This window comes from Carassius auratus, unplaced genomic scaffold, assembly GCF_003368295.1.
Source record: "Carassius auratus strain Wakin unplaced genomic scaffold, ASM336829v1 scaf_tig00215067, whole genome shotgun sequence".
NCBI classification, from domain to species: Eukaryota; Metazoa; Chordata; class Actinopteri; order Cypriniformes; family Cyprinidae; genus Carassius; species Carassius auratus.
This window is the reverse complement of record NW_020527921.1, coordinates 4,194-16,602: the sequence shown is the minus strand read 5'-3', so window position 1 is coordinate 16,602 and position 12,409 is coordinate 4,194. Positions and strand designations below refer to the sequence as shown.

The window sequence follows — 12,409 nt, the reverse complement described above, 5'->3', positions numbered from 1 at the left end:
ATTTGCATTTTATGTAATTCAATTACATAACAATTTTCCATCCATTTAGATGTTTTACACTGTTTTAACATAAAATAAATCAATAAACTTATATGCGTCAGGCATACGTGAATGAAACAGGTAAGATTTATGGAACAGTTCACAGTCCCACACTGTTCATGTGTTTCCACACTACAGAGTGTTAAAGAAGCATTGAAGCAGGGCTAGAGTTAAAATAATTATATGATGATTGACCATTAATGATAAACAGCTGCTGTTAACAAGCAGAATCACTGAAGGAAAGAGAAACACAAGAACTACTATTACTATGTAATAAAAATTGTGAAATTTTATTACGATTTTAAATAGCAGCTGTATAATTTAATATATTTTAAAATGTTATTTATTCCTGCGATGAAATGCTGAATTTCAGCAGAAATATCATTACTCCAGTCTTAAAGGGTTAGTTCACAGAAAAATGAAAATTATGTCATTAATGACTCACCCTTATGTCGTTCCAAACCAGTGAGACCTTCGTTCATCTTCAGAACACAGTTTAAGATATTTTAGATTTAGTCCGAGAGCTCTCAGTCCCTCCATTGAAGCTGTATGAACGGTATACTGTCCATGTCCAGAAAGGGAAGAAAAACATCATCAAAGTAGTCCATGTGACATCAGAGGGTCAGTTAGAATTTGTTGAAGCATCGCAAATACATTTTGGTCCAAAAATAGCAAAAACTACGACTTTATTCAGCATTGTCTTCTCTTCCGTGTCTGTTGTGAGAGAGAGTTCAAAACAAAGCAGTTTGTGATATCCGGTTCGTGAACTAATCATTCGATGTAACCGGATCTTCTTGAACCAGTTCAAGAAATCGAACTGAATTGTTTTAAACGGTTCTCATCTCTAATACGCATTAATGCACAAATGACTTAAGCTGTTAACTTTTTTAATGTGGCTGACACTCCCTCTGAGTTCAAACAAACCAATATCCCGGAGTAATTCATTTACTCAAACAGTAGACTGACTGAACTGCTGTGAAAACAGAACTGAAGAGGAACACTGAGCCGAGCCAGATAACGAACCGGTTGCATCAGTTTTCGGATCACCAGTAGTTCTTTCGGACAGTTCGATTCAATGAACCGGTTGAAGAAAACGGATACCGGATATCACTATACTGTTGTGTTTTGAACTCTCTCACAACAGACACGGAAGAGAAGACAATGATGAATAAAATCGTAGTTTTTGCTATTTGTAATTTATTTTCGATGCTTCAAAAAATTCTAACTGACCCTCTGATGTCACATGGAGTACTTTGAAGATTTTTTTCTTACCTTTCTGGACATGGACAGTATACCGTACACAGTTTCAATGGAGGGACTGAGAGCTCTCTGACTAAATCTAAAATATCTTAAACTGTGTTCCAAAGATAAACAGAGGTCTTACTGGTTCGGAACAACATGAGGGTAAGTTATTAATGAAATAATTTTCATTTTTCGGTGAACTAACCCTTTAAGTGTCACCCCAAACTATATATATATACATAATTTTTTTTTTTTTTAGATGATGTTAAATGTATTTAATTTAACGAGGACAAATTAGACAGTGAGCAACTGGAGCAATGCAATGTCCTTATTAATTTTAATTATTAATTTAAATGATTTTATAGAGAAAATCCAGGGATTACAGTAATTTTGCATTAATTGTGCATAGTTTTTTCTCTCTTTTTTTGTTAGTTGTTTTAGTTTTTTTTTTATCAGTAAACACTAAAATAAGAAAATGGTTCAAAAGTCATAGTGGTCTGGATGTTAATATCACAACTTGAATGGTTGTGGATATATAATGTTTACTTGTTTTTAGACCTTTGAAATTTGGATAATGAGAAAAATTTTCAGTAAAACATGTCCTATAAGATCTGAAGGTTTTTTCTTTGTTTGTTTTTTTTTACTGTATGTTGCTTGTCTTTTAGCTGAATATATAGCCACTTGTGAATGCCTTTCAGTGGAGAGAGAGCAACTGCAGCATCTGTCAGCACTGAACACGCTATAACCATATTTCCAGGTTAAAAGTTTGCCCTGGCCAGGTCATGCCAATCGCAAAGTATATTTCTCTAAAGCAGAGATGCCCAAACCAGGGTTGACCCTTGACAGGAATAAAAATGCCATTGAAGCATATCTTCATTTCTAATATATCACTTTGTATTTAAACTTTTTTTTAATTTAGTTTGTTTTGTTTTGTTTGCATTAAAATGTTGAGAATGTAAAGGAATTTGATTAATATTTTTTTTTTTATCTGACATTTTATCATACAGTTGGATACAAAGCAGCATTTTCTTGCAACCTACAGCCCTCAATCAAGTTTGATATGTGGCCCTTTATAGTTAAACGATTGCACAAATACATGGTTTGAATTCTTCTGACATCTCACAAGGTTGTCATGCGCAGTTCTTTAGGATCGCAAAGATGAGACCGACCTCAATTCCAAAGAGGCAAATCACATGGTATAAAATGAAGTACTCATCAGCTTCCTTTCACACCAGACTGGAGCAGCTGCCGAGGTATGATTGCAAAGACAACTGATCTTTATGTGACTCACTTAGATGTGAATTTGTTGATGCAACTGAATATTACATTAAGAATAACATTTTTCTAGCTTAGTTATCTTAAAGCACATCGTTAAACCTCCTATATTCATTGCTCTCTTTTTTTTTTTTTTTTGAAAGCTGTGCTATCAAAAAAATGAACATTTCACTAGGGAGTAACATCACACAACCCAAGTATCAGAGGGACAGCTTTAGCTCAGCGGTGACTAGGAATGTGATCGTGGTCGGTTTGTGCATCTCCATCAACTATATCAATGGCACGCTCGTCCACACCTTCATCAAGCATGAGATCTTCAAAGGAAACCCTCGCTACATTCTCTTCATTCACATGGTGTTCAATGACATGATTCAGCTGATGATTGCAGTCACCCTCCACATTTTAAGCTACACTGTGTTTACTCTCAATGTCTCTTTCTGCTGTGTCTTATTGATGAGTGCTATATTCACAACTCTCAACACACCACTGAATCTCGCTTCTATGGCTATAGAGCGCTATATAGCCATATGCAACCCTTTACGTCATGCTCAGATCTGTTCCATACGTAAAACATACACCCTTATCGGTCTGATCTGGGTCCTGAGTGCCATTCAGGTTTTACCAGACTTGTTCATCCTGTTGGCTACAAAACCTCTAATCTTCTTCTACAGCAGCATCCCCTGCATCAGAGATTACGTGTTTGATAACCCATATATAGTAGATAAGAGAAATGTTGTGTACATCATTTACCTGACCTTTGTGTGGCTCACTATAGTGTATACTTACTTGAAGATCATGTTTGTTGCAAAGGCCACAAACTCAGATGCTCACAAAGCTCGGAGTACCATCATCCTACATGGGATCCAGCTTCTGATGTGCATGCTGACGTTTATCGGGCCCTTCCTGGACAGGCTGCTGGCAGAAATGTTTCCACAATTTATTGTAGATATGAGATTCTCAAGCTATTTAGTCATCCAGATAATGCCCAGGTTTATCAGTCCAGTTGTGTACGGCTTGAGAGATCAAATGTTTTGCAAATACTTGAAAAGATACTTACTGTGTACAATGTTCAAGATGAGGAGAAAACTCCAAAACATCCAACCCAGTGGGAATTTGCCAAAAGTTTCTAATAAATCCATGTGAAAGTTCACTATTAAAATGATGTGATGGCAATGTTGACTTTTAAAGCAACATCTGAGGATGAATATGATTTGTTTGAAAAATTAGATAATAAATATATACTGAACTACATGCACAATTAATACACTGAAATCTAATGATTAGTTATCTAATTAGTTATCATTCAGATTTGATCTTTTTTGCTCACTTTTTAAAGTGGGAAATTGCAGAAGATAATAAGATCTTTTGCAGGAAGTGTTTACTTTTTTGCATAAACAGGTAAAAAACAAAAACAAATGCTTATTCAGAGTGTATTGCAGCTGAACATGAACTTCTCAGACATATACCAGCATAAAAAATGTCAGTGGAAACACATACATTATTAAATCAGTAGTTTCAATTTACCCTTTTTTTCTCAGCTTTGACATAGTAAATCTAACACATTTTCTGTGGATGTGTAAATACTATAAATGATAAGTTGTAAATCTCTCATCACATATCGGATCACATACCATGTGATATCTAATAACTGTGTTTTCTCATCAATATGATCTGTAATGTTGGTTACACTAAGAGAAACCAGGAGCATCGGACTGGGGGTAAAACCAGTACTGATTACCAGGGGCCCAAAGGAAGAAAGGGCCCTTGAAAAGTCTGGAATATATTTTATTTTACCTGGATATTTTCAGGGTGGCCATGGGGGCCCGGGATCTTGTGCAACGCACCTGAGAGATGAGATGCATGATGAGCCAGATCAGGGGCGTTGAACAAGATACCGGGCCCAGTCCTGACGGGCCCCCAAATAAAAAATAAAATATATTCCAGACTTTTCAAGGGCCCTCTCTTCCTTTGGGGCCCTGGTAATCAGTACTGGTTTTACCCCCAGTCCAATGCCCCTGAGCCAGATCACAACAGGAACATTTCTAATGCCCCGGCACTATCAATAAATTGATATTATGGAAATATCATTAGTTATGTTACTGGGGCAAATAAAAAACAAACAACACAAGCTTAGTGAAATGTATATCGGAAAAATAAGAATTATGAAGTCCTTAGAAAAATGCCCCCTAAAATTAGGCCTTTTCTGATATATTATATCCTATTTTAAATTTGTACTTTGCCCATATATATTTTTCTAAGCATTTTTTTTTTTTTTTACTTTTTTTTTATCTCTATATTTTCCCTAATGACGTAACATACATCATAATCCACAGTCAGAGTGTGCATGCATTTAAAAAGCTTCGTTGTCTTCACTGATGCTTGTCAGACAGTGAGTGAGTTTTGCAGTCAAATTTTTTTGTATAAAGAAGCCATTTTTCCGTACACTTGTTCTATTTCTAATCATTCATTCTGTGCTAACTATGAATGTTTGTTTTGTAGTGCTGACAGCTTGACTGGAATTGAAGTGATTTCTGCTCCATGTCTTCTTTTCTGGATAGTTGTTTTACAATCAAAAGCATTGTGATAAAAAGTATATCGATGGGTATGTATCTACATCATAACCCCAAACCAGAAAATAATACATTTGATTTTGTTTACAGCACATGGAAGCATTATGTTAGCAATTGTTTCTTAAATTGTATAGCTTTTTTAATCTTGCCCTTAGGGAATAAAATTGTAAACAATAAACATAGTATATATAAATATATATATATATATATATATATATATATGTAATAAAATTCAATACACTCTAATGATGGGTGAAATATGGACTAACCCAGCTGTTGGGATAACATTTTTTACTACATTTTAAAAACAATCCAGCATTTAGTAGCTAGTCATTAACAGTTCATAAATAAAAAAATAAAAATAAAACATTTCCTGTATGTCACATTTATATATGGCCTAATATGAAACATTGAAGGCCTTTGCTAACAGCAGCCTGATCTCATGAGAATTTAATAAGTAATAGATAAATAAGTAATTATAGTATGACTTTGTTTGAAACTGTATATAGACAATTTTGAAAGAAAATACATGATTTATATAGTAAAGCATTGTATTTTACTGGTAAGATACAATAAAAACACAAAGTCCAAAACATTTAAGTCACAGCCAAAAACATATATTCAAGCATATTTAACAGCCAAATTCACATGAGTTAGCAACACATTCTCACTCCCAACCTGTCACATACTGAAGCTTGTTCAGGACCCTTTGGTATCACTTTTTAATGCACAGGGTGCCCCTTTAGCATAATATTTTTGATGTGCATTGTCCATCATTGCTTGAAATAAAAACTCTTTGGTGTCAGACGTGAAAGGCATATTAAGAATTGTATCGTTTTGATTAAATTATATATTGGGTAATATTCATTTTGCCATTATTGCATATACTGTATGTTGGGGAGTGATTTTTCAACGTAAACAGTCGCAACTATTTTATATACCTTACGCTGTTTACACATTTATGAGCATGTAAACCAACCCCTTCCGCTTTATCTAACCATCTATCAATATAAAACACAGGATTTAAAAGGCTTTAACAACAGTAACAAATATATTATATATATATATGTATTATATATATAAAATAAAAAAAAACATTCCAAATCTACTTTTCAATGGTCAGTTTTTGCAATAAATACCTGTGACAGTACTGTTAATGGTTAAGTTGGCCTTCTTGTTTTATATTTTTCAGAGGTCGTAGGTTTAGGGTGTGTGTTTAGGTGCTCCAAAATGTCTAGCAATGTATTAATGTAAAATTATTTATATTTTTACAAAGGCATACAAACCATTAAATGTGTCTTGATCTGACGCATAAGGCAAACAACTGAAAGCAATGGAATACCGTGCATGTCGAAAAGTAACATTAAAGGGGTCCTGACCATTCGTCAAGACTGTATGTGATGAGTTGGGAGTGAGTGAAAGCGTGTTGGTGTTAGTTTGCTCCTCATCAAAATCAAAACTGTGCTAATGCCAAACCCCTGAAGAGTTTTCTGTGCATCCTCCAATCAGCTGCCCTGACCTATAGCTATATCACACCCATACGCTATAAGATTTACTACAGGCCTGGACTTTCTGACAGGGCGGGAGGCATTTTAGGTAAGATTGGATATCTTAGGCAAGATATCTTAAATAAAGCAAATTGGAAAATAACATTACACCGAGACATACTGTGCCTTACAAGTCATGCTTGTTTTATTTCTTTCAGGAAAAATCTTTACAGGATCTTTCATCTGTTTGAGTGTTCATGTTTATGTAATTGTGCAGCAGTTGCTCTAGCAATAGAAAAAGTGTCTCTTTGCATACGCATATGCATTTAGGTATTACTTGCTTTTATAACCATACTGCTCTATAACAAATCATTATCATGCATTATTACGTGCCTTTGACTGTAGTAAGCTTTACTGAGTAAAAGATGAATGGTACAATGCAAGAATGTGTAGCTTTTACTGTATTGTGTGTAGTTTTGTACACAGCGTCTATAATGTGTGCTTTATCATCTCAGGTTGAGAACATGAACTCCAGCACTTTGATCCTTCTGAATGCCATACCACGGGACAGCTTCAGCGCTGCTCTCACTAAAAACATTGTGGCCATGCTTGTGTGGCTGGCACTCAGTATCCTTAACTGCAGTATGGTGTCCACTTTCCGCAAGCACAGTTTCTTCTATGAAGATCCACGTTACATCATGTTTATCTGCATGGTCATTAATGATGGCGTACAACTGACACTGGTCACCGCCCTGTATGTGGTTAGTATTGAGATGAAATACAGGGCCAAAAATGATTTAAAGGACACCTAGAAATGCCTGAACACAATTGCATTGGATACAAAATATCAAGCATGTTGCATTTATTTTAAATATTCAAGTAAAACTAGATAACATTGTATATAGTGAAGTGCTATATAAAATAATAGTTTTCCGTTTGATTATATCTTAAAATACATTTATTACTGTGATGCAAAGTTGAATTTTCAGCATCATTAATCCAGTCTTCAGTTTCCTTCAGACCTCTTTCTAATATGCTGATCTGCTGCTCTTTTCTAATTATTATCTTATTATTACCCACCCCCCAGAAAAAAGTAGAAAGTTTAATCATTTGTTGCAGCAATTTTCAAACCACTAAAATGGAAAACTTAACTTAAAAAAAAAAAACATTTTTACTTTTTTATTTTTAGATTAGTGTTTAGTAAAACTGTTTCCATCTTGTTAAAAATCAGTTGTGCTGCTTTATATTTTTGTTATACATCGTTTATGAGTAGAAAGTTCAAAAAAATCAGCATTATCTGAAATAGAAATCTCTTGTAGTAAATTTCATTACTGTCACTCCCCAATTAAAAAAAAAAAAAAAAACGTAAAAAAAACCTTGTTAATGAATATCTAATCGATTTTTTTACTATTATATTTAGTTTTAGTATTTTAGTATTTAGTATTCATACCACAAAAATGCTAAACTTGACTTTATTATGTTTAAGCACAAAGATTGTAGAATGAAACCATATCATTTCCATTGTGCATGTCATTTGTGTTCTTTTCTTCCTGCTCTAGGTGAGTTATGCCTTCTCAAAGATTCTGGCATCCGCCTGCTGTCCATTGATCATGACCGCTGTGACGACCACACGCTCCACCCCGCTCATCCTGGCCGGCATGGCCCTGGAGTGCTACATCTCCATTTGCTTCCCCCTCCATTACAGCCACATCTGTACTGTCACACGGACCATGTGGATGATCGGAGTCATATTCCTCCTGAGTCTCACCCCTCCCATTACTGATCTTTTCATCACCGTGGCCAAAGAACCACCAGTGTTCTTCCACTCATCCATTTTCTGTGATCACTCCCTCCTATTCCAAGACCGTTCGATTTATTACAAGAACTGCGTGTTTGATAGTGTGTATTTCTCTTTTGTTTTCTTGACTTTGCTTTATACGTACTGTAAGATCATGCTGACGGCCCGTGCGGCCTCCACTGACCTGGTGTCAGCCAAGAAGGCCCGTAACACAGTGTTACTCCACGGGGTTCAGCTGCTGCTGTGCATGCTGGCGTTTGTCGTGCCGTCCATGCAGGCTCCGCTCATACAACTGTTTCCAATGTACGGCCTAGAGATCCGTTATGTTAATTTTCTTCTGGTCTACATAATCCCACGATTTCTCAGTCCTATGATTTATGGATTCAGGGATGAGAAGTTTCGCAAGTATTGGCTCAGGTGCTTTGTCTCTAAAGCACACAAACTAAAGCCAGCCAGCCAGTTCTCTCATAAGCCTGGATGATGTTTTGTTCATATCGATTCCACATGTATGATTTGTAGGTGACGCTGATTTCTGGAGTAGAGAAATGTTTCAAAAATCTAAAATTTCATTTTAACAGGCAACATGACATTTGAAGAAATTGTTTGAATATGATTCAGAAGAACAAAATATAATTTGTGTATTTAAAAATGAAAGACCTGTTTGAAAAGTCCTTCATATTGCTAAATTAATAAACACTATCGAAACTATACAGTTTATAAAGATTTTATAATAATATATAAGAGTGGGTAGTTAAATTTGTTTAAAATAGTAAAATAAATTATTTAAAATGTATGTGTATGAGCACATTTTATAGTTGCTATAACTGGAAATAAAAAAGCCCTCCGGTTTTACATGGATTTTAAAAGTACAGATATTCCTTGTAGTTTCTGAAGCAGTATGAGGTTACTCATTAGAAACTGCATATACTATACAGCCTATTAAAACCCGAATTACCGTTTGGAATAGTTTTAGATGCAGTCTATCAGGTCACTTTGCAGGACATTGTAATTTAAACTTCCCAAAAAAAAGCATCGAGGTCATGTAAACCTTGATCAAGCTTGCGTCATTTTAAAGGAGCTCATTAATTCAGCACAAATCCTCAGTTGTTCAGTTTGCCCTTCAGAGAGCACAACCATTGCACAATCATAGGGATAAATACAGTAGAGGCTATAATGCATTTCTTTGAGGTCAGAGGCCATAGGAATAAGGCAGGTCAGTTTATGAATTTCAGAGTCATCAAATTTGTGGAACATGTGAATTTCTTTTCGCTTCAGCATTATCTAATTAATATTGATGTTGTTTTATAATGCTCATGCATTGTATACAGTACTTAAGTGAGCTTGTATAACTTTATACTGATAACTGAAATACTGACATTGAGTGCTGCGACACTACAACATATTATTCCAATGATAGTGTACTTATCTAAATCTGTAAGTGATTTTTCCACTGGAATTCCTCAGCTGTTGCAGGTCACTGGATCATAATGAACAGCACCGTTCAGAAAGATCAGTTTTATGACTCCTTCATCAAGAACTTTATTAGTGTAGTCTTCAGCCTAATCATCAACTATATCAATGGGACATTTGTGCTTGTCTTCTGCAAAAGTTCTGTTTTCTATAGTGACCCAAGATACATTTTATACACCCATTTGGTAATCAATGACATGATAATGTTGTCCATTTCTGTGGGCTTACAAGTCACAACATATGCTGTAGGTCCCTTCAGTCTCTCAGTTTGTTGTGTTGTTTTATTTGTTACCGTTATAGTCACCAAGAACTCTCCACTGAATCTGGCCTGCATGGCAATAGAGCGTTACATCGCCATTTGCAAGCCACTACATCACCCACAAATATGTACAGTTCGCAGGACATACATGCTCATCTGGTTCATATGGATTCTGTCAGCAGTGCCGGCTTTCAGTGATATATTCATTACATTATCAACTCGTACAGAAAGCTTTTTCTCTACTGCCGTTTTATGTCACATGGTGATCATTCGCAACACCTGGCAACATGTAGTCAATGATACTGTGTCAAATGTTGTGTATTTGTTATTTGTGTGGATTACACTGATTGTCACCTACTTTAAGGTTCTTTCTGCAGCAAACGCTGCGAGTGCAGATCGAGTGTCTGCTAGAAAGGGCCGGAACACGATACTGCTGCACGGAGGTCAGCTTTTACTGTGTATGATGTCCTACATCACCCCACTCCTCAGTACAGTGCTTGTAGATCTTTTTCCTCAGAGTCGAACAACCATTCTGTTTATTCTGTTTTTGTTTTCAAATGTTCTACCAAGGTTACTAAGCCCACTGATCTACGGGTTAAGAGATAAACAATTTGCTGAGCGTGTGAAAGTGTATTTTTGTTGCAAAAAGACACAGATAATACGAGTGACCTAATCTATGAACACAATATGTTTAATATTCACATTAAGCTTACTTGAATTGATCGGGATTTGATTCGGTGTGAATGTATATATGTGATATTTGTTAAATGGCTTCTTTAACTCCTGATGTGTGGTATGAAGATCTGAAATATTTTGTTTAGTCTAGATAACCTTTATGTTTTGCAGGTTGGGTATAAAATATAAAATTCAAAGCATAAGTGTCTGTTGTAGTTAAAGTCATATTTTTAAGTACTTGGTCTACCTATAGCAGGGATAGGCAACTATGGTCCTGGTGGGCTACTGTCCTGAGGAGTTTAACTCTAACCCAGGGAAGCCATGAACAGTTTTAAGGGGGGTATGCAAGACAGAAATTTGGGCCTCCTTCTTTCTGATGAATGTGTGTGTGCTTTGAGTGTATGTGTTTGATGTATATAAAAGAAACTGAAAGACACCGAATGAGAAAATTAAATAATGTATAACTTAAAGTAATAAAAATGTTTTTAAGGTTTTAATTTTAGTTCATCAAGCTGTACTTTCTTGTACCTAGAGACAAGGACAAAGAAAGGGCAGTGAAGAGCAGATCAGATTGTTTTGTGCTTTAAATGACTCTGGCTAATGTCATTGTCCACCACAAATTCACAGGGTACATTTCCCATAGTGTCATATGGACTATTAGATGAACTTATTTAGATTAATGTTATAATATTACTGCAAATATTTTTTTATTGCTCAATGGTTGCTCTTTTATAGCTCATAACTGAGACTTCCCAGCTATGTTTCGTTTAAAGAGATAGTTTACCTAGAAATGACTTAATTTAAAATTAAATTGTCATTTAAGGAGAAAGCAGACTCATTTTTTAAAGGGTTAGTTCACCCAAGAATGAAAATTATGTCATTAATAACTCACCCTTATCCTATTCCAAACATGTAAGGCCTCCTTTTATCTTTGGAACACAGTTTAAGATATTTTAGATTTAGTCAGAGAGCTCTCAGTCCCTCCATTGAAGCTGTGTGTACGGTATACTGTCCATGTCCAGAAAGGTAAGAAAAATTCAATTCAATTTCAATTCAAGTTTATTTGTATAGCGCTTTTTACAAAATAAATCGTTACAAAGCAACTTTACAGAAAATTATGTTTCTACAATATTTAGTAGTAGCTAGTAGTTTGTGCACATTTGACAGGATTTTAGAAAAAATAATAATAATAATACAAGACGTAGTCAGCTAGACGATGAACTATCAATATTATTAAGTTATTATATGATTCAGTCACACATTTAGCAATAATTGTTAGTTCTGTTTGTTGATTCAAGGTTAGCATCATCTTGGGTCCTCTGAGGGTCAGCATCATCTCTTCTCAGGTGTTCTGGATCCAGACTGGAGCTTGTTTAAATCCTAGTTACATCCCGTGGCGAAACATAGAAACAAAATACAGACATCATTAGCATAGCTGCTGATCCAACAAAGTAAAATTAGTTTAACCCAAGCTAATGAATAAAAATGCAACTTTGAACAGATGCAACTACACTCACAATTAAAAAGATACATTATTCGAATGCTTGGTGAAAGAGATGTGTTTTTAATCTAGATTTAAACAGAGAGAGTGTGT

The 12,409-nt window shown here is 35.2% G+C and overlaps 3 protein-coding genes across 3 annotated transcripts; all 3 read left to right on the top strand.

Annotated features, from left to right (window-relative positions):
• Window positions 1-2,766: 2,766 nt before the first annotated feature.
• Window positions 2,767-3,699, top strand: LOC113093526 (odorant receptor 131-2-like). Its single transcript, XM_026259241.1, has one exon. The coding sequence runs from the start codon at window positions 2,908-2,910 to the stop codon at window positions 3,697-3,699; it is 792 nt and encodes a 263-aa protein (XP_026115026.1). The 5' UTR covers window positions 2,767-2,907.
• A 3,438-nt stretch (window positions 3,700-7,137) lies between these two features.
• Window positions 7,138-8,892, top strand: LOC113093525 (odorant receptor 131-2-like). Its single transcript, XM_026259240.1, has 2 exons — window positions 7,138-7,374; window positions 8,173-8,892. The coding sequence occupies exons 1-2, from the start codon at window positions 7,138-7,140 to the stop codon at window positions 8,890-8,892; spliced, it is 957 nt and encodes a 318-aa protein (XP_026115025.1).
• Window positions 8,893-9,898: 1,006 nt separating this feature from the next.
• Window positions 9,899-10,813, top strand: LOC113093523 (odorant receptor 131-2-like). Its single transcript, XM_026259235.1, has one exon. It carries the CDS (start codon window positions 9,899-9,901, stop codon window positions 10,811-10,813), a length of 915 nt encoding a protein of 304 aa, XP_026115020.1.
• The last annotated feature ends 1,596 nt before the right edge of the window (window positions 10,814-12,409 follow it).